Source organism: Stigmatopora nigra, chromosome 4 (assembly GCF_051989575.1).
Source record: "Stigmatopora nigra isolate UIUO_SnigA chromosome 4, RoL_Snig_1.1, whole genome shotgun sequence".
Lineage (NCBI taxonomy): Eukaryota > Metazoa > Chordata > Actinopteri > Syngnathiformes > Syngnathidae > Stigmatopora > Stigmatopora nigra.
In genome coordinates, this window is record NC_135511.1 from 11,855,795 (window position 1) to 11,878,485 (window position 22,691).

Here is a 22,691-nt window from a genome sequence, read left to right on the forward strand (position 1 = left end):
GTTATGTAGTGTCACAAGTTATCCATTTGAACTTAGTATACTTACAGATAGCTATTTTTTTGCTTTCAGATGTGGTAAATTATATCAACACAATCAATTCAACCAAAAAATCTGACATTCCGCAAAAAAATATGCATGCTACGCTCCCCAAACATTTTTTTTAACAAAAAAACAAACTTTCAGATAATCGTGCAAACCACTATACCGCCAACGGATATAATAAAAAGTATCATCGACATAAAACACCTGCCACTTTGAATGCGAGACTTTTGTACCAAAAAAAAAAAAAAGCGTTACGATATAGCATTGCAAAACATCTTCAGCTAGGAATATATCAACTTTATTTGTACGTATCATTTTAAAAGACCTTTAACTTCCATTTTATATTCAGTGGCGGATAGTGGAAAAGTAAACAACTACGATAACATGGTTGCATCTTTCCTTCCTCTCACGTGTACAGTGTAACTTAATGGCCGTTACGAAAATGTACACATACTTCCTGTAACTTACGTATACTGTGTAATTGGGAATGTGCAATGGCAATAGACAGACACACCTTCAGCAATCGGGTGGAAGAGCTTGCTTTTTAATGATTTACTACCCTGGTTCTATATTTTAGAAAAGTGGTTGGCCATTTAAATCTTTCAGGATTGTTAACCCCACCCAAAGCTGTGGTTTGTCAAATGTACAAGACATACAGAAGGGACTCATGATTCTGACAAATGATTTAATTAGAATTTTACATTAGAGTCGGGCCTTTCCATGACTGGAGGTGTGTCATGACGTGCGAACGATTATTTCAATAACTAGCCACCAGTTCATGGAGCAACGAGTGTGCAAGTGAACAATTAGTAATTACTAGGTTACAAACATATTTTTATGCTTTGTATTGTTTGAATAGTCGATACATAGACTGTGCACAAACAAGTAAATACCTAAGTCCGGAGCCTGTTCCAAAAAGAATGTATTAAACTTAAGCTCAAGTTTAATGAGGTTGAGGATAATTTGCAACTAAACAAACAAAATACCCCCCTTCAATCACAATAGATACCTCATTATTGTTTTGAGCTTATATAATTAACTTGTTGGCTCAAACCTTGGACGAGCGCGCCCTCTGTTGGATATATTTATACATACGCAGTGCGTTGAATCTTTCATTCTTTGAATGCTGGTGAGCTGCCACATTCAATATGGAGAAAGCGCGGACGTATATGCATTGCCTTACATTTAAATAAAAAGACAAATAACTTAACATCCTTTGTTTTAAATAATGTTTTCCTTTCATTTTTTTGTTGTTGCGTGAAATACATCATAGCTGTTACATTTTGACGCTGGATATTGATAGCAAATGTCAGATAACTTCCGGTTTATCAGACCAAGAAATAGATATTGTTCTAGTCATTTGTTTTTCCAACCTGCCCCGCTCCTGCCAGTAGATTATGTTGCGTTTCGGGTTTCTCCTGGTGGTTTTAACGGCGTTTTTACGACCTGGTAAGGTAGAGGTGTGCCAAAATGACTGCATTTATGTCTCAAGATTGTCCCTTACTTGTGATCTTAAATGATAAATGCGTTATGGATCTGTATCTACATGTCTATAACGGGATGTGATTTATTTATTAAGATGTTTACAATTCTCATTCCATATTTGCCTGTCTGGGGTTTCTAAGGATACTTGATGTTCATCAACGACCCTCACAAACCTCCAGTAAGACTTTTTAACGAAATCATATATGACATACTTATTATGTGCCTAAAAAATAATCCTGTCAGGTGATCATCAATCGGGCCGACCACGCCCTTTTTTTGTTTTGTTTTGGGTTTTTTTTTAAATCAGATTCAGATTTAAAAAAATAAAAAGGTTAAAATTGCCTATATAGCCATTGGAGGTGAACCAGATTGAATATTTTTTAGAGTATTGGATTCAGGTGAACATTTGTTTTTATGATTTGGATTATTATAATTATTATTATATAAAGGGTACAAAACAAGGATATCATCATAACACAAAGAAAGAAGTATGTCTTGAACTTGGGTGCAAAAATATTGTGTTCTTAATATTTTTCTGAGCTACAAAGCTAAAAATTAAGATGGGCAGGGATGATATTTAAAAAAAACTAATGTATGTTATATCATAAATTAATTAACAAAGTATAAGATCGGTAATTGGTATTGGCACATCCTCAAAATTAGGTGACTCGGACTCGAACTCGGGTGCCAAAATACGTGAACTAATCTCTGATTTCATCTTCTTGCTAGGAGGGTCTCTGTTTAGAATGCCGCAAAACCATCCAGTTCTCCACTAACCTGATTCCCAGCAAAGATACTAAGGTGCTGATCACTTCTTTGTCTTTTAATCAATAAGGATTTTATCAAATAACGGCCTAGCTACATTACCCTAATTGTATTATACTATGTGTTTTTGCAGGAGCTCATGTATGAAAGCTTGCATGCGCTCTGCCAGCACCTCGCGGACAAACAGCAGTTAGAATGCGACTCTCAGCTGAAGATTTTTTTGCCTCAACTCCTGCTGCAAGCATTTGATGAAAAGGTACTTTGCATTGTTTGAGCTTAAATGTGGACTGATCTATATCTGATCTCCATTCTACAATAATGTGTGATTGTCTTTTATAGAAAGCAGAAGCAACATGCTCGGTTTTCGGGCTGTGCGCTTCCCAAAATCGTATGGACGCCCTGCCAATTCCCCACCACAACCCCGACAAAGACATGCCCGCAGTCACCAACACGCATGTGCGTATGAGAGAATGTACACCTAACATTATCACTACATGCAGAATCAAACAACATACTAGTACTTTTAAACTGTTTTGTTTAAACTATTATTTGACCCAAAAAAAAAATTGTTTAAAATGCACTCGTTTCAACTGGACAGGAACTGTCCATGGTAGATGAGAAAAAAAATCTACCCAAGACATACCCAATTTCTCGGCGCTCATATATATTTTTTCATTCCATTATACAATTCATTATTGTGGATAATGGGGTTGATAGTGAGCATGCCTTTTTTGCACTCAGTCATAACGGAGATGTTAAAAGAATGTTGTCATTTCTTAACATTAAAACCAGCGTACACTCTCTTACACTCATTTAGAATTATTTTATTGGTATAAGGAATACAGTTCCAAAAGAGCTCTGATTACATTTTTAATTTCTAGTAGTAATAGAAAATGTGACGTTTTAAACATTAATTTTTGTAAATGTTTTCATCTTCGTCCAGGATCAGTTCAACCCAACGTGTACACTCTGCTTGTATATTATCAAGAAAATTGAGAATTTGTTGCCAGAAAACACGACTGAGGTAAGTTCTAGTTTTTTTTAGCCATTCTTCTTGTCTGACATCTGTCGTTTTCTTCTTCCTTAAGGAAGCTTTAAAGAAGATCATGGGAGATGTTTGCAATCTCCTCCCTGAAAGCTACAAGGAAGAGTGCGACGACTTCATTGCCAAATATGGCGTAGAAATAGTGGAGTTCCTGCTCACTTCAGCTGCCCCTCACACAATATGTACACTGCTGCACGTCTGTTGGTTCAGGGACTCTCCAGCTCCAGGTGAGTTACAGCTTGATCGACTAAATATATGGGCATTTCCAATTTCTGATAAATTTCCAGGAGTGACCTCAGTCTCGGACTGCGAGTCATGTCGTACACTGGCTGTCCTGAGCAGACTTCAACTGGGGGCGAATGCAACAAAGTCACAAACGTCCTTTTTCCTCCATTCTCTGTGTGATCTTCACCCTAATGCCATCCCAAAGGTGTTTTTCTTTCTGTCCCGACGTGGTCAAAAAATCTAATAATGCGCCTTCAGGGATGATCCAGTTAGTATGTCTTTTTTTGCTTGTTTTTTTAGTGTGAGGCATTCACCAAAATCTATGGTGAAAGACTGCAGCAGGTTTTGGAACAACAAGTGGACCGTAAAGACATCTGTGAGGTATGTTTAAGGAACCCTTTCAAGGAATCAACACAATCAAATGTTGTGCTGTTATGAGTTTTGTCTTCACTTTGCTTTTTTCTTCAGAGAGCTGATCTGTGCACTCCAAAGCCAGAGCTAGTGGGAAGCAATCCATGCACCTGGGGGCCGAGCTACTGGTGCAAGGACATTAACACAGCTCAGAAGTGTGGTGTAAGTTCAAATCACACACCTTCACTTTTTAATGTCCGGTGATAGATTTTGTATGAATCGTTTTTTCCAAGTATTTGTAAACAAGAACACATCTTTGTAACATTGACCTGATTGGATCGGGGTTTTAGGTTTCCATCTGATTAGTAATATTTTTGTTTCCCTTTCAGAACATGGCATTCTGTATGAAGCACATATGGAAAGAGTAACCAGATCTGAATCTACTACTCGCACAGAAACAAAGCTATTTGCTTCATAAACTATGGTGACATAATTTTGAACTGCATGGCAATATATGACTGGGAGCCAAATTTCAATTGCAACTGCTAGCTGTTGAATAGTTGTAGTATAATCAATGAATGTGAACATTGCTTGGTCTATATTACATAACATATTTAGATGATAGAATAAATATAAGAGCTGCTTTGCTTAGATGTACACCAAAAAGGTTTATTTTGAAACATCAACATAAAACACAGTGTAAAAAAAGTACTTGATTTAATTTTTTTTCTATTTCAATGAGTGAAAAAAATCTTCGTATCTGTGTTGTGATGCACTTTTTGTTTTAACCACTATGCTCCAGTGTGGTTGTTTACACCCTTATCACTCTCTTGCCTCTTCCAAATCTACAAGACAGATCAAAATGGAATCTGTATCATCTATGAGTAAATTCCACTAACAAACAAAAATAAACTTGACATGATTTGTTCATTCAGTGGAACTGAAAAAGTTTATCATATTTGCAGAATGATGATTGAATTTTGTAGTGCTAAGTTATGCATCATAAAACCATTGGGTAAATATAAAAACTTTTTTTAAGATATCGATCAACTTAATGGGCCTTCAACTTGAGTTTTTTTTTCAGAGATTCTTGTAAAGTAATGCATTGTGTAGCCAGTCACTGGACTTTTTTCTATTGTGTATGTTTGTTGATCAAATGTAATTTGCTTTGTCGCACAATAAAGAGCATAAATACTTGACGCAATACTCACCCAATAAAAATTGTATACCAAATTACAAAAGAAATGGACATTTCTGATATATAACATACACAAAGAGAGCTTACCTGAATATAGGCCTCTGATAGAGTGATCATTTGGGGAAGGATATCAATCACCTGCAGGTCTTGCATCTCATACCACTTTCCAGTTCCCTGTTAAGACAAACGTAGAGTTGGCCTTACTTGGGCAAAACAGGGATTCATACACTGCGGGGTTCAATATCAAAAAAATCTGGTTGAACTTACATGATGAAGAACGTGTATCCTGTAGGCTCCCTCAGCTGGTTTCCCATCATGCACCACGTTAGCAACGAGGTCATACGTTGTGTTCTTTTCTGTCACTTGAGCTTCTTCTGTTAAATACTCACGAAGATCAACATTCCTGATGAAGAAAATGTCAGTTCAGTAATGACTTCCAATTACCCAAATGACTGGTGGCAGGTTTGTGATGGACGTGGAAGGACGGCAACACTCACGTGATAGGAAAGTTGACGATGGTGGGATTTTTTTCTACAAAGAAATTGTTCTTTGTGAACCTTTTGATGCAGAAGATAAGGTAGGGTGGGAGTTTGGTCAACTGGAATCTTTTCAGGAAGTTCTCTTTGTATGTTTTGTACTCCTGGAGGAATATTAGAAAGCGACTTATTAAATAAAAATGAAATGAGCATAGGATAATGTTTTTTTTTTGCAATGTGGGACAGTCAGCAAATATATTTTCATGGCAAAAAAAAAAGATTTGTCAATGCTCTTACCTTCTCTGTGTTGCCATTGAACTTTCCCAGGATGTTAAAAAGTGGGACCTGTGGGATAATAAGCTGCTCCTTCTCATCCTTGTACAAGGGGGCCGTAGGGAGGTCAAGGGTCAAGAATAAAAACGTGGACTCAGACATCTGCTCCTGATACTCATCAGTCAAGAGCAGTAAAGTCTTCTCCTCTGGCGTCTAGAAACATAAACATGAGAAGGGCTATACCAATGGTGATTTTTTTTTTAACTTCCGAACCCATTTTTAAGACATTTTGCCTCAAATCATTCTTTGACACCGATTGACGTCCAATGCCTCACATGTTTTCTCACCCATAAACCCTCAACTTAAATGTATAGACTATGGATTGTTTTAGTAAATGTATTCTCCTCACCAGATCTGGGTGTGGGAGCTTCTTTGAGAAAATGCGCATTGAGCCTTGGAATGCTTTTGTCAGGATGGCTAAAAAACAGACAAATCAAGACTTTCTTAATATGCCGAAAAAATGTCATGTTTGTTTTTCAATAAAACTCACTTGTTTTTTTCTTTGTGCCCCCAAGGGCACCGTGCATCGCGTTTAAAAACCATGTCATGAAGTCCACAGCATCTCCTAAACAGCACACAGACTATTGTCATGACTCCGCTTCCATTTCCAGCAAGTGCAGAAATCTGACCTTGCTTGGTGATTTGGAAATTCTTCTTGCTGCAAAGCACCACAGCCTGAAGCATCTCGTGAGGAGAAACGTGGGCCTTAAAATTTCTTGGATTCCAAAGTTTACGCATCAGCTCTCCGAAACGCTGCACCAAAAGAAACATGATGTCTCCAGGCGGTCTGCGAATCCCTCTGTAGTTCTCCTCCTCCAGAAAGTAGTTTCGCAGTGGCGGGACATTGGAAAAAGCCTTGATTGAGGGTGACAAGCAGTTGAGAGAGTGATCAAGAAAATGAAGAAAAAAATTATTCATACCTGCAAGACCACATTGGCATAGTCATTGGCTTTAATGTTATTGAGGCCAACGATGCCAGGCAGATAGGTCGTTCCATCGTAGGCTCTGTAAAGCTTGCCCTGTTTGTCCAAACCCGAAATGTGCTGCTTGGTAAATGTTGGTTTGAGCACATACTGTGGAAGAAAATGATCATGAATTGTTGCACCAGCTCGGAAACAAACAAAATGAAAAGCTATGAAAAATTATGCCTGATGATCCCACACTCACCGTAATGTCTTCAAGTGAGGAGTCAATGATTTCATAATTGTCAGGCAGACAATAAAATTTGAGTGTGTGCAGATTCAGGAACACATGATGGGTGAACTGGACACTGTGGGTATACGCGTGGGATTTCAAACCTCGACCTAAACAGGGAAACAAGTGCATTTTATTAGTAAGAACGTGATACTATTACAGGGAAAGCATGCACATACCTTGAAAGTATTTCCCACATATAAGACAGGCATATACATTGATATGTGAAAGGGAGATGGAGCAGAGCTTCTCAAAGTCAAAATCCAGCACACTCCTGCGGGACAAACAACATTAGAGGCGCTGCGAGAGGACTTGTTAGCATTTAGCACAATCGGATGCGCTCAAGCGAGTGCATTTTACCTGTTTATGGTGTCAAGATAAGGACAGTGACGGCTTCTTCGGTCTTCTACGACACGACCTCGTCCTTTTTTGATTGGCACTGTCACACACGCACACAAAAATCGGCTAGTCAGACATCATGCTATTCAAAACCTGGAGTGCACTTCTGCACTATTTTTCTCCTACCGGGTTCGTTGTCTTCATCGTCCCCATCATCTTCTCTTTCTCGCTTCACAGAAACTTCTGCGGTTATCATATTGTAAAATATCGGTGAAAGCAGGGAGAAATAACCACTAGAAACTTTTGATTCTAGCAAATGAATCGGCGAACACAAAACGCGTCGCAGCCCGCCGTGCTACGTCACTTTCCGCGACAAAAAAAAGATACCGGAGGCCACGAGGACTAACCAAGAGTTTACACCAAAGTACTCCAAGTAGATGAACGCGGTCTGTGAAAAATTCAACATTTACAGATCCCTAAAAAGAGAGTTTAAAAACTATATTCCGCTTTGCGAGACACTGAACGACAGAAAGTAAACAGGCTTTTTTAAAAGAAGAAGGTTCAAGTGTTCACGTTTCACTCTAAACCCCGGAAGTGTTTTGGTTGGCCAGTAATCTACAAGCAGCTAGCTATGTAGCTTTTTGTCAAGACTGTTGTTGCTCATTTTTGCCTTATTGGCATAATCGCACAATCATATTTTTCTGCTGAAATGGAGATTTTTAGAGATGAAGAAGACGCGCACGATTTAAAGGATAAACGTAGCGGTCGCTTGGACATGAGCCACGGGTTCCTGTACCATATCCGCAGGAACCAGATTGCCAGGTGACTTACAGCTAAGGCTAGCGGCCATAATGAATGTGAACGAAAGTGTCTCACAACTTTTGACTTTTCTATACAATTAAAATACACGAAAGGCGTGAACGAGCTTCAACTTGAGTTTTTGTTTTATTTGGGAATCGCGTACGCCTAAAAGTTAAGTGCGATTTGGTGCCAGGAAAGAAAAACAGGTTAAAAATCAAAATGAGCATGTGGAAAAACTGCAATGAATTCGAATTGAACCAAAACGACACAATCAAGGGAAAATAATAGATGTATAAAATTAATAACCTAACTTCAAGACCAACCTTTTCCTGATTATCTTCAAATACAAGGCTTTATATTGTGACAAGAATGACAGTTGCACAAAGAGTACCAAAACACAAAAATAGTACAGCACAAGTTTGATGGATTAGTTGTGTTTTGGTACTAGTCCGATGGTTAGAGAATCAACTATTTCAAGATTACATTGTCCACAAGTGTGGAAATTATTAGGAAAGCAATTTAGATGTCAGATACAGAATGTATTATAATTCTAATTTTGTTTGTCTTTGCATCCAAGAGATGACTACGACAAAGAGGTGAAATCAGCCAAAGAATCTCAGCGACGAAGGCACACTACAACTCCTCAACGACCCAAGAGACCTGACATTCAGGTCTACCATCCCCGACAAAGACGTAAGGCATTTTTAAAGCTTAAATCTTGTCAGCCACTTTCTATTTTCTACAGCATGTTGTGATTGCATCCAATAAATACAATGTTCTAGATGAATCAGAACCTCAGGCGGGCGCCGAAACTGATGAGTGCAACGAAAGCGGCTCCAGCACTGAAACAGAGATGCAGGGAACCAAACTCTTCTGGCTAGACTATCAAGCGGACTCTGGGGATGTTACATCTTTCCTTGTGCACAAGGTGTGCAGACTATTGGGTACCTGCTCATCTTTGAATTCTTAGTAACCTTTTTTCTCTTTTCCCAAAGGACGATACACCAGCAAGGGTTGTGGAACGTGTTGCAGAAAAGAATGTCCTGGATGTGGCCATGCGAGCCGTTCTGGAGGCCCGCATTGGAAAGGAGATGGACAAGAGAAGAGATAAACGCTGAGAGGAAAGAAATGTCAACTTTTCGTTTGAACAAAGAGGCACGGTTAGAAAAGACCAGCCAAGAACATCCTGAAATAACAGAAAGGCTAGAGACAGAGCTAGCGTGAAGGAGGACCTAGATGACTGTGGAAGAGAGTACGTACACAGATCCAATCCAAACTCCTGTTGTGTTAAAAAAAAGATACTTGGAATCAATATCAGAAATACAGAAAAGGGCAGTTGCACTATGACCTCATTTATTTCACATTATACTGTTTCTGCTCCAGATTTACATCATAGGGAACCAGTGTATTTATTTCAGGGGCAAAAGTGTGATCAATTGGACAAAAGTTTTTTTGTTAGTTTATTTTGAACAGTAAATTTGAATACGACATTGCAAGTGAGTCAGTATTGGTTTTGACCATGTATTTATTTTTGTTTCTCTAGTTATAGTAGTTTAATTTATTGTATTCTGTTTCCTGGTTCATTTCTTTCGTACTTGTTTTTTTTTTATAGCGGTAAATTTGTCTGATGCCATTTTGAACAATGTGAATTTCTTCGTCAACTCACACAGAGAATAAAAACATGCATACAAATGTGCTGTGCTCATTAATTATCTCGAAAGGCATCCATCCACTTCAGTCAAATTACACGTTGAATATAAATAAACAGGTTTTTACATGTCGTTTTCCAAAGGTGGCGACAAAGATCCATTTTAAAACTCAATTTCCAACAAAATGTTTTCTCTTTGCCCAGAAGTAACCTCTATTCTTCAAAATAGATTTGGCTTCATTACCTTTGCAAATTTGAATGCAAATTTTTGGTTAATTTTCTACATCAATATGGACATTGTTTTCATAAGTTTCAGGTGAAACTCATTTCTTGATAAAATGAACATTTCTTACATTTTTTGAGCCATTGCCAGTTGCATGTTAACAACATGACTATGTTATCAGTACTACTGCAGTAGGAATATTATGCTGTTCTCAAGGTAACACAGAACACACTATTTTCTTAGGGAAACAAGTGATAAATAGGGCATTTACTTAGCAATTAACCAGATCTAGCTGTTATATCATTCTTTTTTAAAAATACAAGAATGGAATGCAAATTCTTTCAAGAAGAATCTAGATATGCTGCACCATTGGTTGGAAAGGGACACACCTCTTCTTTAACTTCCCTTTTTAAGAAGCATGTGACTTGGCCAGAGATGAAGTATTAAATTCCAACTCTGGCTCTTTCCCACCATTCATGCTGGCTTTAGGAACTGGATCCAAGAAGTATCCAGCTACATGTGAGGTGCTCTCTCACCATTGAAATCTACAAATCTGTCTTTTTTTCAACCCCTTATAAGACTTGTCAATTCTTGCCAAAGTACAAAATCTTGCCCATGCAAAAACAGAAATAGTGTGCATTACAGAAGTATTTCATTATATAATCCAATATAGGTACTAAGACTTGGTTGGGTTATGTAATTCAGTTTAATTGTGTTAAACTAACATTTATTAACATTCTATTAGGTAATTTATATTTACTACAACATATTCATTAATAATACCACCATAAATTATGTTAAAAATATATACATAATAATAATCACAAATATTTGTTTGAATGAGGGAAACTACTCACTTGCTCCATAAAGGGTAAAGATCTGAAGTGGCAACTTTCAAATAGCTGTCCAATGTGGTGAGCACTGTCCTGAAAGGGTTAAAAGCAACATGTTTAAAATTAAACTGAACATAAAGATTATTAAAAAAAAATGCTTGATGCACCCAATGACACTCTAAAATTGTTCTGCTATTTCCCCCTGTAATGTATTAAAAGAACCGGATTAAAAGCCCCAAATATTCATTTTTTTATAGATCTAAAACAATGTTTATTTTATCTTATTTTAATAATTTTTTAGATTTTACAAAATGATTTTTGAACTAAAAACAGAATATATGGATTACAAACTCGGCAATTATCGATTTAAAAGGGGGAAAAAATCAGGAAATGTAATATAATTCTATACACTTCATTTTAATTTGATCCTAAAACAGAAAGTCGGCACTCATCATTTACTTTGCCGGGCCACACAAAATGATGCGGCGGGCCAAATTTGGCCCCCGGGCCTCCACTTTGACACCTGTGCTATAATGTATCCAATTTAAGAGTTTTAGCCGCATAACCGACGCTTAGGCTCTATCACAAGTTATCAGGCTATAAAAAATATTGCATCAGCTGTCACCCGAGGCCTGCAGGAAATGTCAACGACCTGAAGAAAATATGTGGCCTGAGTCTGCACTTGTGTCTCTGCACAGCAAGCATGCTGTGCGTGAGCTGAGAGATGCACAAGGACGCCTTTCAGTCCGTGTTTTGCGCATTGTTTTTCTGAGACATCGGGAAAAAAGGCCCTTGAGGTGAGGTGGTTTGCAAATTTCTCATGCAACCAATCTCAGTAATTTAGCCAATTTCAAATGTTTGTGTGTCAAAGATTGCCCTTCTTGTATTTGACCTCATTTTAGTTTCATGTGAGTGAAGGGGTTTCCTATTTCAATGGTGCAGCAGCACACTGTGCACGGCTCGTTAAATATAGACATTCAAGTGAGCCGGTGGAGTAGTGGAAATGGAGAACCACTGTATTTACAGGACAGACCAAATGATGTAACTTGTGCACAAATATATGAGCCCGATACTGTAATTGCACTGATCTGATTTAGTTTGCATAACCATCTGGACAAGAAATAATTCCACCAATCAATAGCTTCCCAGTTAAAGGTCAACGGGGTGAAACTTATTTTCTGCCTTGACTATTATGAGCCAAGTCCACATTGAACAGTAATTTGAAGCTATGAAGCCAATTAAAATCTTGCAAGACAACAACATTTGAAAAAGATACTGCATTCAAGTATTAATATAGCTGAACTCTTGACGGTTTATCATCTCATTTACTGCTTAGATGCAATGCAATGGAGTAAAAATGCAAAAACCCACATGGTCAACCCACATGGCTTAAGACGAGAACTGGGGGTTCGAAATCCCCAAATGACAACGTACCAAATGTGCAGCATCGTCCTGTGAGAAGTTTGGCAGGATTTTGTCGGCAAATCGTCACTTTTGAGCTGCTCTGCAGTGCACGCACGCCCATCCTACCTCATCAGCCATTTCGGGGTTTGACGTCGGCTATTTGAACTAAGGCCTTGGCCATGCCTATTAAAAAAAGGACACAAAAAAAATCATAATAGAGGCTGTAAATGCTTTTTGGTTGGACTTTAATACTTAAAAAAATACATTGTATTCATCCTAACGTCTGTGGGGGAAGCTGTAAATACTTTTTGGTTGGTCTTTAATCCTTTAAAATACAGTAGTATTGCACATTATGAGCATTGTGATGACATGCACTTTGGTGTTTGTTTTTTTACTTCTAGACATTCAAATGATGATTCATTTGGGCGGTGGGCTTATATGGCTTGGAGCGCTCTACACTGATGAAGAATCGAAACTTTTATGTTCCACTAGGAATGACGTGTATAACTAACTGTATGTTTATACTAGGTTTCCGCACCGTCACATATCATTTGCACACTTGCCTCAATACAGGAGTCAAAGTATACAAGGACAAAAACAGTTATCGTTTCAGTGGTGTGTACTATGCTTTGTTTGCAGCTTTCATTAAACAGTTTACACGGGTTGCTTTGCCTGACGATTATATTGTTTAAACATATTTTTTTAGAGACACAATGGGAGGGGCAGTATTTTGAAAAAGGTGGCAGTTACGCCTCTGATTCTGCTGCTCGAGTATCACATTGTTTACCTTATGCCCCTTTTTCAATTCATTGTACTTTTCATTTTCCCACAACTTCATCGGAGCACTGAACCAATGCCTAATGTCTTTTGCAAACAAGGCTTCAATGTCAACTTACCTTATTATTAAAACTACTTCCTTGTTTTAATAGTCGTTACCAGTAATGACGTCTCTCCTACATAAGGCTATGACTTATATATTTTTCAGATTTATATTCCATTTTCTAACTTGTTGGACCATTTGGTTTTTATTTTCAATAGCTAATCATTTAGGCAGGGCAAGCAAACCTACTCCAAAGCAACCAAGTATGACTCTCACTAAAGAAACTAAACCAGAGCTGCAGAGAGAAAATAGTTGACCCGGACCACAGTTGTTGCCCAGTTTCTCCTTGACAACTTTCCTGACCTCAAGACCATGTGGAACTCTGTCTTGTGTCCTATGTTTGTTAAATTTATCCTAGGGGGCCAAACCAAAATCACTCAATGGTGAATACAGATGATCATGTCAATGATTTTCACTGTTCTATTTTTCCCCCTCACTTTGTGCCAAGTCATTTGCAAAACAGCTTTTGTTTAAATGCTTAGAGCCCTAATCCATGCCAATGCACTACTATACCAAAGCCTTCCAAGTCAAGCACACTACAAGCAGTAAAAAATAGTCAACCAATTATTAACTGCATGCTCCAAACAGCATTAAGTACATACTCTTATTCTGGAAGAAAAATAGTTTTATTAAAATGACAATCCCATTGTGTATTTAACCACAGCATTGGGCATTGCTGAAACTTCCAAGTATTTCTCAACCATTCAAAACATCTTTAAAGTATTGCTTTGTTATGATGTAAAAATGAATTGGTTTAAACAAAAAGACACTGAAGACGAAACATCGCAAGTTGGAAATGTTTATTATAGAGCACAAGTGTCCAATCTAATCATGAAGCACATTACAGACGGAGCTACGTGCTCTTAATAGAAGCATGTTTGTGCGCTAGGGAGTGTGGAAGAAAAAGCAAAGAGGGAGAAGAAAAGAGAAAAGGCACATAAACACTTACTGTAGCCAATGATTTTGACCGGCAATAAGAGCACTACTTTGAATGGCCATGTAAACAAGGTTGGTTTCTCTGTACTACACCAACCAAATGTTGCCATCGCAACAGTGAAGATTTGTATGAGCCATAATTGCAGACGCATTAATAAAAATAAAAGACAAAATGAAAGGGCCGTTGACAACCAGCTCACCTAAAAAATATATTTGCGCTGTCCCAAAAATTACGAAACATTTGTTTTTGAGGTGTACCAAAGCTTTTCTGTACAACACTGGCACCTCAACAAACGAATCATCAAGTCAAGAGGAATTTCAAGAAACAGTAACCAAGTGTTTTTAAAGCTGCCTTCTGAAAGCTCAGCTTCTCTGTATCCACGCTAAGCTCCAGAGAACAAATAAATAGTGTTGACATTGGACACCCAATTAAGACAAACAGACTCCAGTAGGATAAAGATGGGAAGCCAGGTTTCTCTGTAACTACACCTGCCATCAATAAACCTGTAGAGTCTGAGGGCACAAATTTCTCCTTGCGTAAAAAAAATTGTTTAAAAAAAAAGAAAATGAAACGCCCATTTAAAAACCGAATCCAAGTTCATCCAACACCTCTGCAGACCAGAGCAGGGACACAGCAGCCTCTGACTTTTCTGTATGACGTCAGAAAACAGCAATGGTCTGCAGCGGCATGTGGAGAGAGAGAGAGCTTGACATTATGGCTGTCTCTTCAGCCGCCAATGCATAGCATTTTTAACAAAAACCTTCCCATTTCAAGGTGCCACTCTCAAAAAATAAATCCTCCAACAAGTCGAGGAGTAATACTAGCAAAAATAAATTGGGCTAAGCCTATTTGTTTTTTTAAACCATACTGACCAGTAAAGAATGGTGCTCAGAAAGATCATCCAGAAGGACAAGACAAAGATTAACTCCACAGGTTCCTAGCACCATAGCGTGAAGGGCAAGTACATTACCACACTAACACTGTCCCTTGATTACAGTAGTACCTTAACATACGAGGAATTTGAGATACAGAGCGTTGCATTTTTTGGGGTTAGTCAGTGCAGAATTAAGGGAAACAGAATAGGTGCAAAGCAAGCAGGTGCAATGAAGGGTAGTGCGAAGAAAAGGCGTATGATGACATGGTGTGTATAGGATAATCGCTGGTTGCTAGTTACTCTGTTGGTAGGTGGTGAATTATAACCAATAAAAATGTTTTTTAATTGTAATATTCCGTTTTTGGTGGGTTTTTGTTTTGAGGATGAGAACTACTTAATTTGTATTTAGTTTATTTCTATGGGTAACTTTGATTTGAGATACGAGTAAATCCACATATCTGTCCCATTAGGCTCGTATCTCAAGGTACGACTATTAACCTAAGCCAATATTCAACGATAAAACAACTGCAACCAATCAAGTTCTAGCACAGGGTCAAGCTTAAGCAAGGACAAATTTTGGGAACTCGACAAGTAGACTGACAAGACAAAACAATGCCTGTTAGGGGAGTGATGACGGTGTGATAATATGACAGGCAAAAGTTTGGACAACTAAGGAGTTGCATTGGTAAATAAAGAATACTTAAGAGCACAGAAGGAAGGAGAGGAGGAAGAGAAGGAAGAGAAAGACAGCCGTGGGCATTTCACCCCCTGAATCTTGGAGGCTTCTCTGTAGTATACACCAACAAGCCTGGGGGCGAAAAGCTTAACAGGTTTAGTATTTGAGCTTTTTGGGCTTCTCCCATGGGAAGCAGTCACGGCCAAAATGGCCATAGGTTGCAGTCTTCTGATACATTGGCTCCTTCAGCTTCAGATCCCTAAAATACATAACCAACAGGTTTAGCAGCTACCACACAAATGTGCCCAGATCAGATGCACACATTAAAGCTCACACAGGCCAAACTCAGGGATGTGCTGGGGGAAAGGCACGTTTGTGCACCAGGCTGGATGTAGAAGGAAAATGAAAAGCAACACACTTACCCACTTACCATACTTCCTCAGAGCAATGCTGTAACTGCAACTCTTCGGCCAAAGTACAAAAAAAGCTCTGGCAACTGACCAGAGATCACCCTGGTGACAAGTAGCCGAGGCCACGGCTCTTGCATAAAAAAAGTACAAAAGGAAAGAAAACGAAAGCTACCGCGCGAGTGAACAGCGAGTGGCTTCAAGTCACACATTACCTGACAATGACTCCGGGACGAAGGTCAAAGTTCTTCCTTACAATGTCCAGCAGCTCCCGCTCACTCTTTTTGGCAGTCCCATAATGGAAGATGGAAATGGAGAGTGGGTGGGCAACTCCGATGGCGTAGGACACCTAAGATGACATACGTTAAATAAAGACGCGGCGAGGTCGTTGGGAAGGGAAATTGTCAGAAGCTCTCGCGGACCTGAACCAAAACTCTCTTGCAGAGCTCAGCCTTGACCAGAGACTTGGCGACCCAACGGGCAGCGTACGCGGCAGAGCGGTCCACTTTAGTGTAGTCTTTGCCAGAGAAAGCTCCGCCCCCGTGGGCCCCCCAGCCCCCGTAAGTGTCCACGATGATTTTCCGCCCCGTCAGGCCGGCATCGCCCTGTTTCCCAGAGGCGAGGCATCGGTGTGTGAGCAAGGCTTAAGTTCTAACTTGTCTAAATTCCAAAATTTTTAAATTACCTGAGGGCCACCAATAACAAATCTGCCGCTGGGCTGCAGGTGGTAGACGGTGTCATCGTCCAAATAATTGCAGGGAACAACAGACTTGATAACCTTTTCCTTCAGGGCATCCCTCATCTCTTCTAGGCAAACCTCCTCATCATGCTGAACCGAAATAACAATGGTGTGCACGCGAACGGGAAGCATGGCGCCACGGTCCTGACGATACTGCACAGTAACCTGAGAGCAAGCAAACGAGGTGGAAACTTGAATTATCAACAAATTGCAACTGTGGTGTCCTGACACTACTGACAGCTTGGACCATTTGCACCATGTTTACGTGGCACTACCACTCATTCTCCTATGTATTAACTACCTGTGTCTTCGAGTCAGGTCGGAGCCATGGCAGCGTGCCATTACGTCGCAGATCAGCGATCTTGGCGTTGAGGTTGTGGGCGAGGACAATTGTCAGGGGCATGCACTCCTCTGTCTCGTCAGTGGCATATCCGAACATCAAGCCCTTGAATGCAAGAGAAGGTTCAGTGTCATGCCTGCGTCATTTTCAAAAGGGCAGGTTGTATCTCAAGGGCAGGCATAACACCGACCTGGTCCCCCGCGCCAATGTCCTCTTCATTGCGGTCCACGTGGACACCCTGGGCTATATCAGGAGACTGCTGCTCCAGAGCAACAAGGACGTTGCAGGTCTTGTAGTCAAAGCCTACGGCCAAAGAAGAGAAACGTTAAGAAACCATAGTGCTGGACGATATGGTAAAATCTATTATCTATTACATGTTATATCATGATATGCCTTTAATGCATTTCCAATTGTTTGGTGAAAAAAATATAGAGTGAGTAAAGCAAGTTGCTTCATCTATCAAACATACCTTTAGCAGAATCATCATAACCAATATGGCGAACAGTATCCCGCACGATTTTTTGGTAGTCCACCGTGGCTCGCGAGGTGACCTCTCCAGCTAAGAGGATCATCCCCGTCTTGGCGACAGTCTCTGTTGGAACACACGGGAATTGTGAGGTCATCAAAACAAACATAAAGGTACATATGCAAGGAAAACATCCCCAAGCCTTACCGCAAGCAACTTTGGCATCGGGATCTTGCTTGAGATGCGCGTCAAGGACCGCATCACTGATTTGATCGCAGATCTTGTCTGAAAATTTGGAACAATTCAATGACAAGGTTGAAGCACATGCACATTGTATCCTACACCCCACGTGCTCAGTGGGCGTGGCCACCAAAGAGCCGCCATTTCCAACTTGAGCGCATGTGTGTGTGTGTGGGGGGTGGGGGGGGTCTGCACAGCTAAGCAGCAACAAGAAGAAAAAGCCCTTTCACGTCAATCGATAGTTACTTAATGATTTAACGAACAACACTAGCTTAACCCCACACGAACCATCACCTGTCATTGGAAGCGAGCCAAACGTCCTTTTGGGGAAGAAACTATAATAATAAACACTTGCGGGCTGTCCCGGTGCTCAGTCGGGCATAACATTGTGAATGTATTCGAAATAATCAAACGAACTCCTCCAAATCCTCAACACATTGTTCGCCGGTTATCTAACAGTGATGCACAGTCATGGCGATGACTCAGTCTATTCTGAAAAAGGAGTTCAAATTCCAGATCGGGCTGAATATACTTTGTCATCTCACAATATGTACGGAAACACGCCTTAAAGAACCGTTTGGAGCGAAACAAACCTCAAATGAGCTAATATTAGCAGGTTAGCTTGAGGCGCATGAGCCTCTTAGCGGCGACCGCCCCCCGCCTATCGTTTCCTGGGCGAACATTCACGTGGATATGCGACATTAGCGCGTAAACCATAGACCCTGACGTTTACTGTTTTTGTGAAAAAGTAAGGCACGTCTGCGCGTCGTCGTCTAGGTAGATTAAAATGGGCTGAAAGGTCAGCCTGTACTTACCGGGATGCCCTTCTCCGACAGATTCCGAGGTGAACAAGAAGCAGTCCTCGTCAATAACAGAGTTGTGAAAACCATTTATATGACCGTTCATCATCATTAACGACTAAAGATGGTCAAGGGCTCAAAGAGTGCTTAAAAACAGGAGTGTAATCGACTGGGAAATCTCACGAAGGTCAGCCTCCTTTTCTACTGGAAAGATCCCGGCAGCATTAGTAACCTCATGGCGAGCAGCTCGGTTATTTATGCAATCGAGTCCAGACAGGAAGTGGAACGTACCACCGTCACATCTAAATGGGTGTGCCTTTGCGAACTGTTTTAGGTAAAATACGATGGAAATGCTGAAATATATGTATTTTTTTCCCTTCCGAACTAGAGTCACCTAGAAGCGATACTATCTGGCCAGAAACAGTAGTCATCAATTCATGTTGCTGTGGAAGGCGATGCTCTTTTCAATAAAATAATTATATAATTATTTCATCATTCATTCACTAAATATACTTTTCTTATTTATATTTTATCTTATAAATTACACTTCTGGCTGTATGATTGTGCTGCTGCAACACCTTAACTTCCTCTATTGGGTCATGAATAAAGAAAAATATTAATATTTATTTAGAAATTTTATTTAAGAAAAAATATGTTATTGTCCTATGTCAAAACCATGACAATATTCTAAACAGTGAATAAATTAATAGGAATGTTATTAAGCCTCTAGGCAAAGTGAATATTTTTGGTAATTTTAAAAACTTAAAAAAATAAAACATACCCCATAAATTCAGGCATCACAAATATGTACCATGTAGGCCAAATTAACATGTAGTACACATGAGCCAAAATGTCCCAAGGTGAGTAAAGTGGGGCTGCTGAAAATATTTAAAAATGCATATCTGAAATCCAAGAAAAAAAATACTTTTAAATCCAGTTGAAACAATCTGCAAACATATTGAAACTGGTCATAATTCTAACTAAAAACATTTTTAGGTTGAGCCATTTGATCCAATTAAGAAAAAATGAAGTTGACAATACCCTAAACTGACTGAGAGATTCTGTAAATCATATCCACAATTAAGCATATGAGTCAAAACGAAATTACAGATATCTCTATTTATTAATGTTTTACTATGGCAGGGTCATCATTTCAATAATGAATCACTTTATAACAAGTTTGAACATTGATAGCTTTATCTGGTTCCAGTTTTGTCATCCAGAGTTCAAATATCTGCTCTTTGAATGAATGAGTGCAGGTGTGGTCTTTCTCTGGGTACTAAGCTACATCCCCCCCCCCCCCCCCCCCCACATTACAAAAACATATAGTATGTAGACTTGAAATCCCCCAAAACCCATGGGTAGAAAGCGAGCCTAGATATCTGGTGAAGGGTCGTGATTTTCCAAATTTGTTGAAGAAATGTATTGCACTCAAGTCTGGCATGTGAAAATAGATTTGTTCTACCTTGCAGAAACAGGTTAATAACAATGATTAATTATGATACATGATAATCAACCACAAGAATATCATCAAATATCAATGTCATTATATTAAAACTATTGTTTTAGGTGCTTCCCACACATGTTGTTAGCCTTTCCACATTAATCAGTATTTCGTCTTATTAAAAAGGTTGTATAAATTGCAAAGAGGTGCAAAAGGGAATGAATGGTTATTTTTTATTTTTCGACAGGGTGGCTGGTAAAGTAACTATAGTATCTCAATACCTACCTTTGTATTCAAACCATATATTGCAGACTCAAACTAATTATATATATTTTTTAAAAAGCAGATAGTGAGTGGGGCAGAGCACAGTCTTATCTTTCATGTTCACTTTGTCATTGGATATGTAAAAAATGTTCTCTTCCATTTTGCTCAAGGCAATTCTGTGTAACATGATCAGACCCTCTAAATTCTGAACATGTTCTACCTACTGTAGTTAATGCACAAAATTACCAGAGGAGTCTGTTTTTTCACAGATTTGAAATATTACATCAGAACATCACACTACAATTTGGTTGACCTAATTCTCATTTGCTGTAACTAATTGCAAAGCAATAATCACTATGTGTTTGATGCTAAAAGCATTCATTTGTAAGAGTTCAAATATGACTTTTGACTGTCTAAGAAATAGCCTAGTGGGGTTTTAGGGTTAATCAAAGTTGGAATCTCATTTTTAAAAAGTGCTAAAACATCATGATGAAGTTTCTGGCTACCCTCCATTCACTTTCACTTTCTGTAACAACTAAATGGTGTAATCCTTGGCCAGTGTTGCATCAGTTAAATGAGTCAGCATGGTTTTGTACAAGCATGATGCAAGGTGCACCTGCTTTTGCTACAAGCATGATTAAGTGAAATATTTTGCTCCAAAACTGTACTGGAAACACAATTCATCAACAAAAAGTAAGCTCTCTGCTCTGGGAAATGACAGTGGCAGATTCCTCTCTCATCCCTACCTTTTGATGACCCAAGAAAAAACATATAAGTATAATTCCACCTCAATTATAATTCCTTTAATGAATTAAGTTTCATTAAATTCAAGAAACGCATAAAAGAAAGCCAATTTTTTCCATCTCTTCTTTATGTTTCCTTCAAATGATCTTCATACAAACACACGTGGGCCCAATACTATACAAACATAATCATAAAATGAACATTTTATTGAAATGCATTTTTCAAAGCAACTTGAGAAAACAAAACCCTAAAATGAAGAAAAGAAAAACAATTTTCAATGATTATCCCTCACTTTCACGCACGCCAATGAAATAATGTTCCCTCACTGGCCAGCAGAATTCAGGCTCATTTAACAGTTACACATAGTGTTTATCTAAATAAGAAAATAAATACACAATTTAAAGAAAATAAACTTTGTGGCATAGATTGTCTGCTATTTTCATAACATACTTCATTTTCATCACTCTGTTATATATCATACTCTATTTGAGACATATAGGAAACATTCTGTAGACATATTTTCACAAGTCACTGATCAGAACATTTAATTAATCTCACATTCTTATTCCTTTTATATATATATAGATATTTAAACATTTCACTACAGACCAAGGTTGATTAGGTTATACTCTATTTCCATTTGAAATAAAATAAAATATATCATTTTACTTTGAACTCACCCAAAATCTTCATATTTATGCCTGCGAATAAATCACTGGTAGTTTTTCCTCACTTAACACTTATACGCAAGATACATTTTTAACTGTCAAAAGAGTTCTAATTTTCTAACAACTTCCACAAATGACAGAGTCAAAACAGCACTTGACGGCACAAAATCATCACAGCACCGGAATGAAGAGTAAATTTCACACCATGCAAACACACTCATTGCAAACACACACACACACACTCACCAAATCTTAACACACGCATACACTGAGGTAACAGCGACACAATACTGCCCTACTCTAAAAGTTCAAGTGGGTCAAAGTATGTTTGAGAGGTCATCAGTGATCACACTCTAAAGTCACAGCAACTGCACTCCCAGTATAAGAAAAGTCACTGGAAATGACATTTAAGAAAGACAAATTGAAATTCAAATGGACGGAGCATGTATTTATGAAATATGCTGGATGTAGGTTATTTTATAACAATGATTTAAAATGGTGCAGCTTCTTTTCAAGAAATCACATTGTTCATAATTGATATTCATTTGAAAAGGAAGCAACTGCTCCTGAATCTCTTTTTTCTCTTTTTGGTCGTTGTTGTCAATTTGCTTAAAAAGATGGGGTGTATCAGATCTGGGCTGTTGTTAATGGCATCATAATTGCCTTGACAATATCAGCTGTCCCGCAGCCAATAAAACTGAGTTCTGGTAGGACAGCTGTGCTGTGTCAGCTGAGAGTGATCCTCCCATGGGACGTCACATCTCGCTGCACCCATTTGGGGGTCTATTTAAAGGCCTTTAATGCTTGCGTCCACTCTCTACGGTCACATGTGCAAAGCTGCTGACGCCAG

The 22,691-nt window shown here is 38.9% G+C and overlaps 4 protein-coding genes across 6 annotated transcripts; 2 read left to right on the forward strand and 2 right to left on the reverse strand.

Moving 5' to 3' along the window:
• Window positions 1-1,363: 1,363 nt before the first annotated feature.
• LOC144195773 (prosaposin-like) lies at window positions 1,364-5,152 on the forward strand. Of its 3 annotated transcripts, XM_077715606.1 has the most exons (11): window positions 1,364-1,491; window positions 1,668-1,705; window positions 2,257-2,328; window positions 2,426-2,548; window positions 2,632-2,748; window positions 3,236-3,316; window positions 3,381-3,564; window positions 3,625-3,767; window positions 3,863-3,943; window positions 4,031-4,135; window positions 4,303-5,152. In XM_077715606.1, exons 1-11 carry the CDS (start codon window positions 1,440-1,442, stop codon window positions 4,339-4,341), a joined length of 1,035 nt encoding a protein of 344 aa, XP_077571732.1. In that variant the 5' UTR covers window positions 1,364-1,439; the 3' UTR covers window positions 4,342-5,152. The 3 variants fall into 3 exon arrangements, with proteins under 3 accessions (XP_077571732.1, XP_077571731.1, XP_077571733.1); XM_077715605.1 differs by having other exon boundaries at window positions 3,381-3,767; XM_077715607.1 differs by lacking the exon at window positions 1,668-1,705 and having other exon boundaries at window positions 1,388-1,491; window positions 3,381-3,767.
• LOC144195772 (ubiquitin carboxyl-terminal hydrolase 39-like) lies at window positions 4,614-7,798 on the reverse strand. The gene is made up of 13 exons (XM_077715603.1): window positions 7,640-7,798; window positions 7,475-7,553; window positions 7,294-7,388; window positions 7,088-7,224; window positions 6,841-6,993; window positions 6,550-6,775; window positions 6,411-6,485; window positions 6,270-6,337; window positions 5,885-6,073; window positions 5,609-5,751; window positions 5,379-5,514; window positions 5,199-5,285; window positions 4,614-4,758 (listed from the first exon to the last, which is right to left on the reverse strand). Exons 1-13 carry the CDS (start codon window positions 7,707-7,709, stop codon window positions 4,705-4,707), a joined length of 1,512 nt encoding a protein of 503 aa, XP_077571729.1. The 5' UTR covers window positions 7,710-7,798; the 3' UTR covers window positions 4,614-4,704.
• A 46-nt stretch (window positions 7,799-7,844) lies between these two features.
• On the forward strand, window positions 7,845-9,946 carry LOC144195774 (UPF0561 protein C2orf68 homolog). The gene is made up of 4 exons (XM_077715608.1): window positions 7,845-8,275; window positions 8,832-8,947; window positions 9,037-9,182; window positions 9,250-9,946. Exons 1-4 carry the CDS (start codon window positions 8,163-8,165, stop codon window positions 9,370-9,372), a joined length of 498 nt encoding a protein of 165 aa, XP_077571734.1. The 5' UTR covers window positions 7,845-8,162; the 3' UTR covers window positions 9,373-9,946.
• Window positions 9,947-15,427: 5,481 nt separating this feature from the next.
• LOC144195837 (S-adenosylmethionine synthase) lies at window positions 15,428-18,981 on the reverse strand. Its single transcript, XM_077715692.1, has 9 exons — window positions 18,737-18,981; window positions 17,889-17,966; window positions 17,685-17,807; window positions 17,406-17,518; window positions 17,177-17,320; window positions 16,822-17,040; window positions 16,559-16,741; window positions 16,352-16,485; window positions 15,428-15,988 (listed from the first exon to the last, which is right to left on the reverse strand). Exons 1-9 carry the CDS (start codon window positions 18,831-18,833, stop codon window positions 15,886-15,888), a joined length of 1,194 nt encoding a protein of 397 aa, XP_077571818.1. The 5' UTR covers window positions 18,834-18,981; the 3' UTR covers window positions 15,428-15,885.
• Window positions 18,982-22,691: the final 3,710 nt, after the last annotated feature.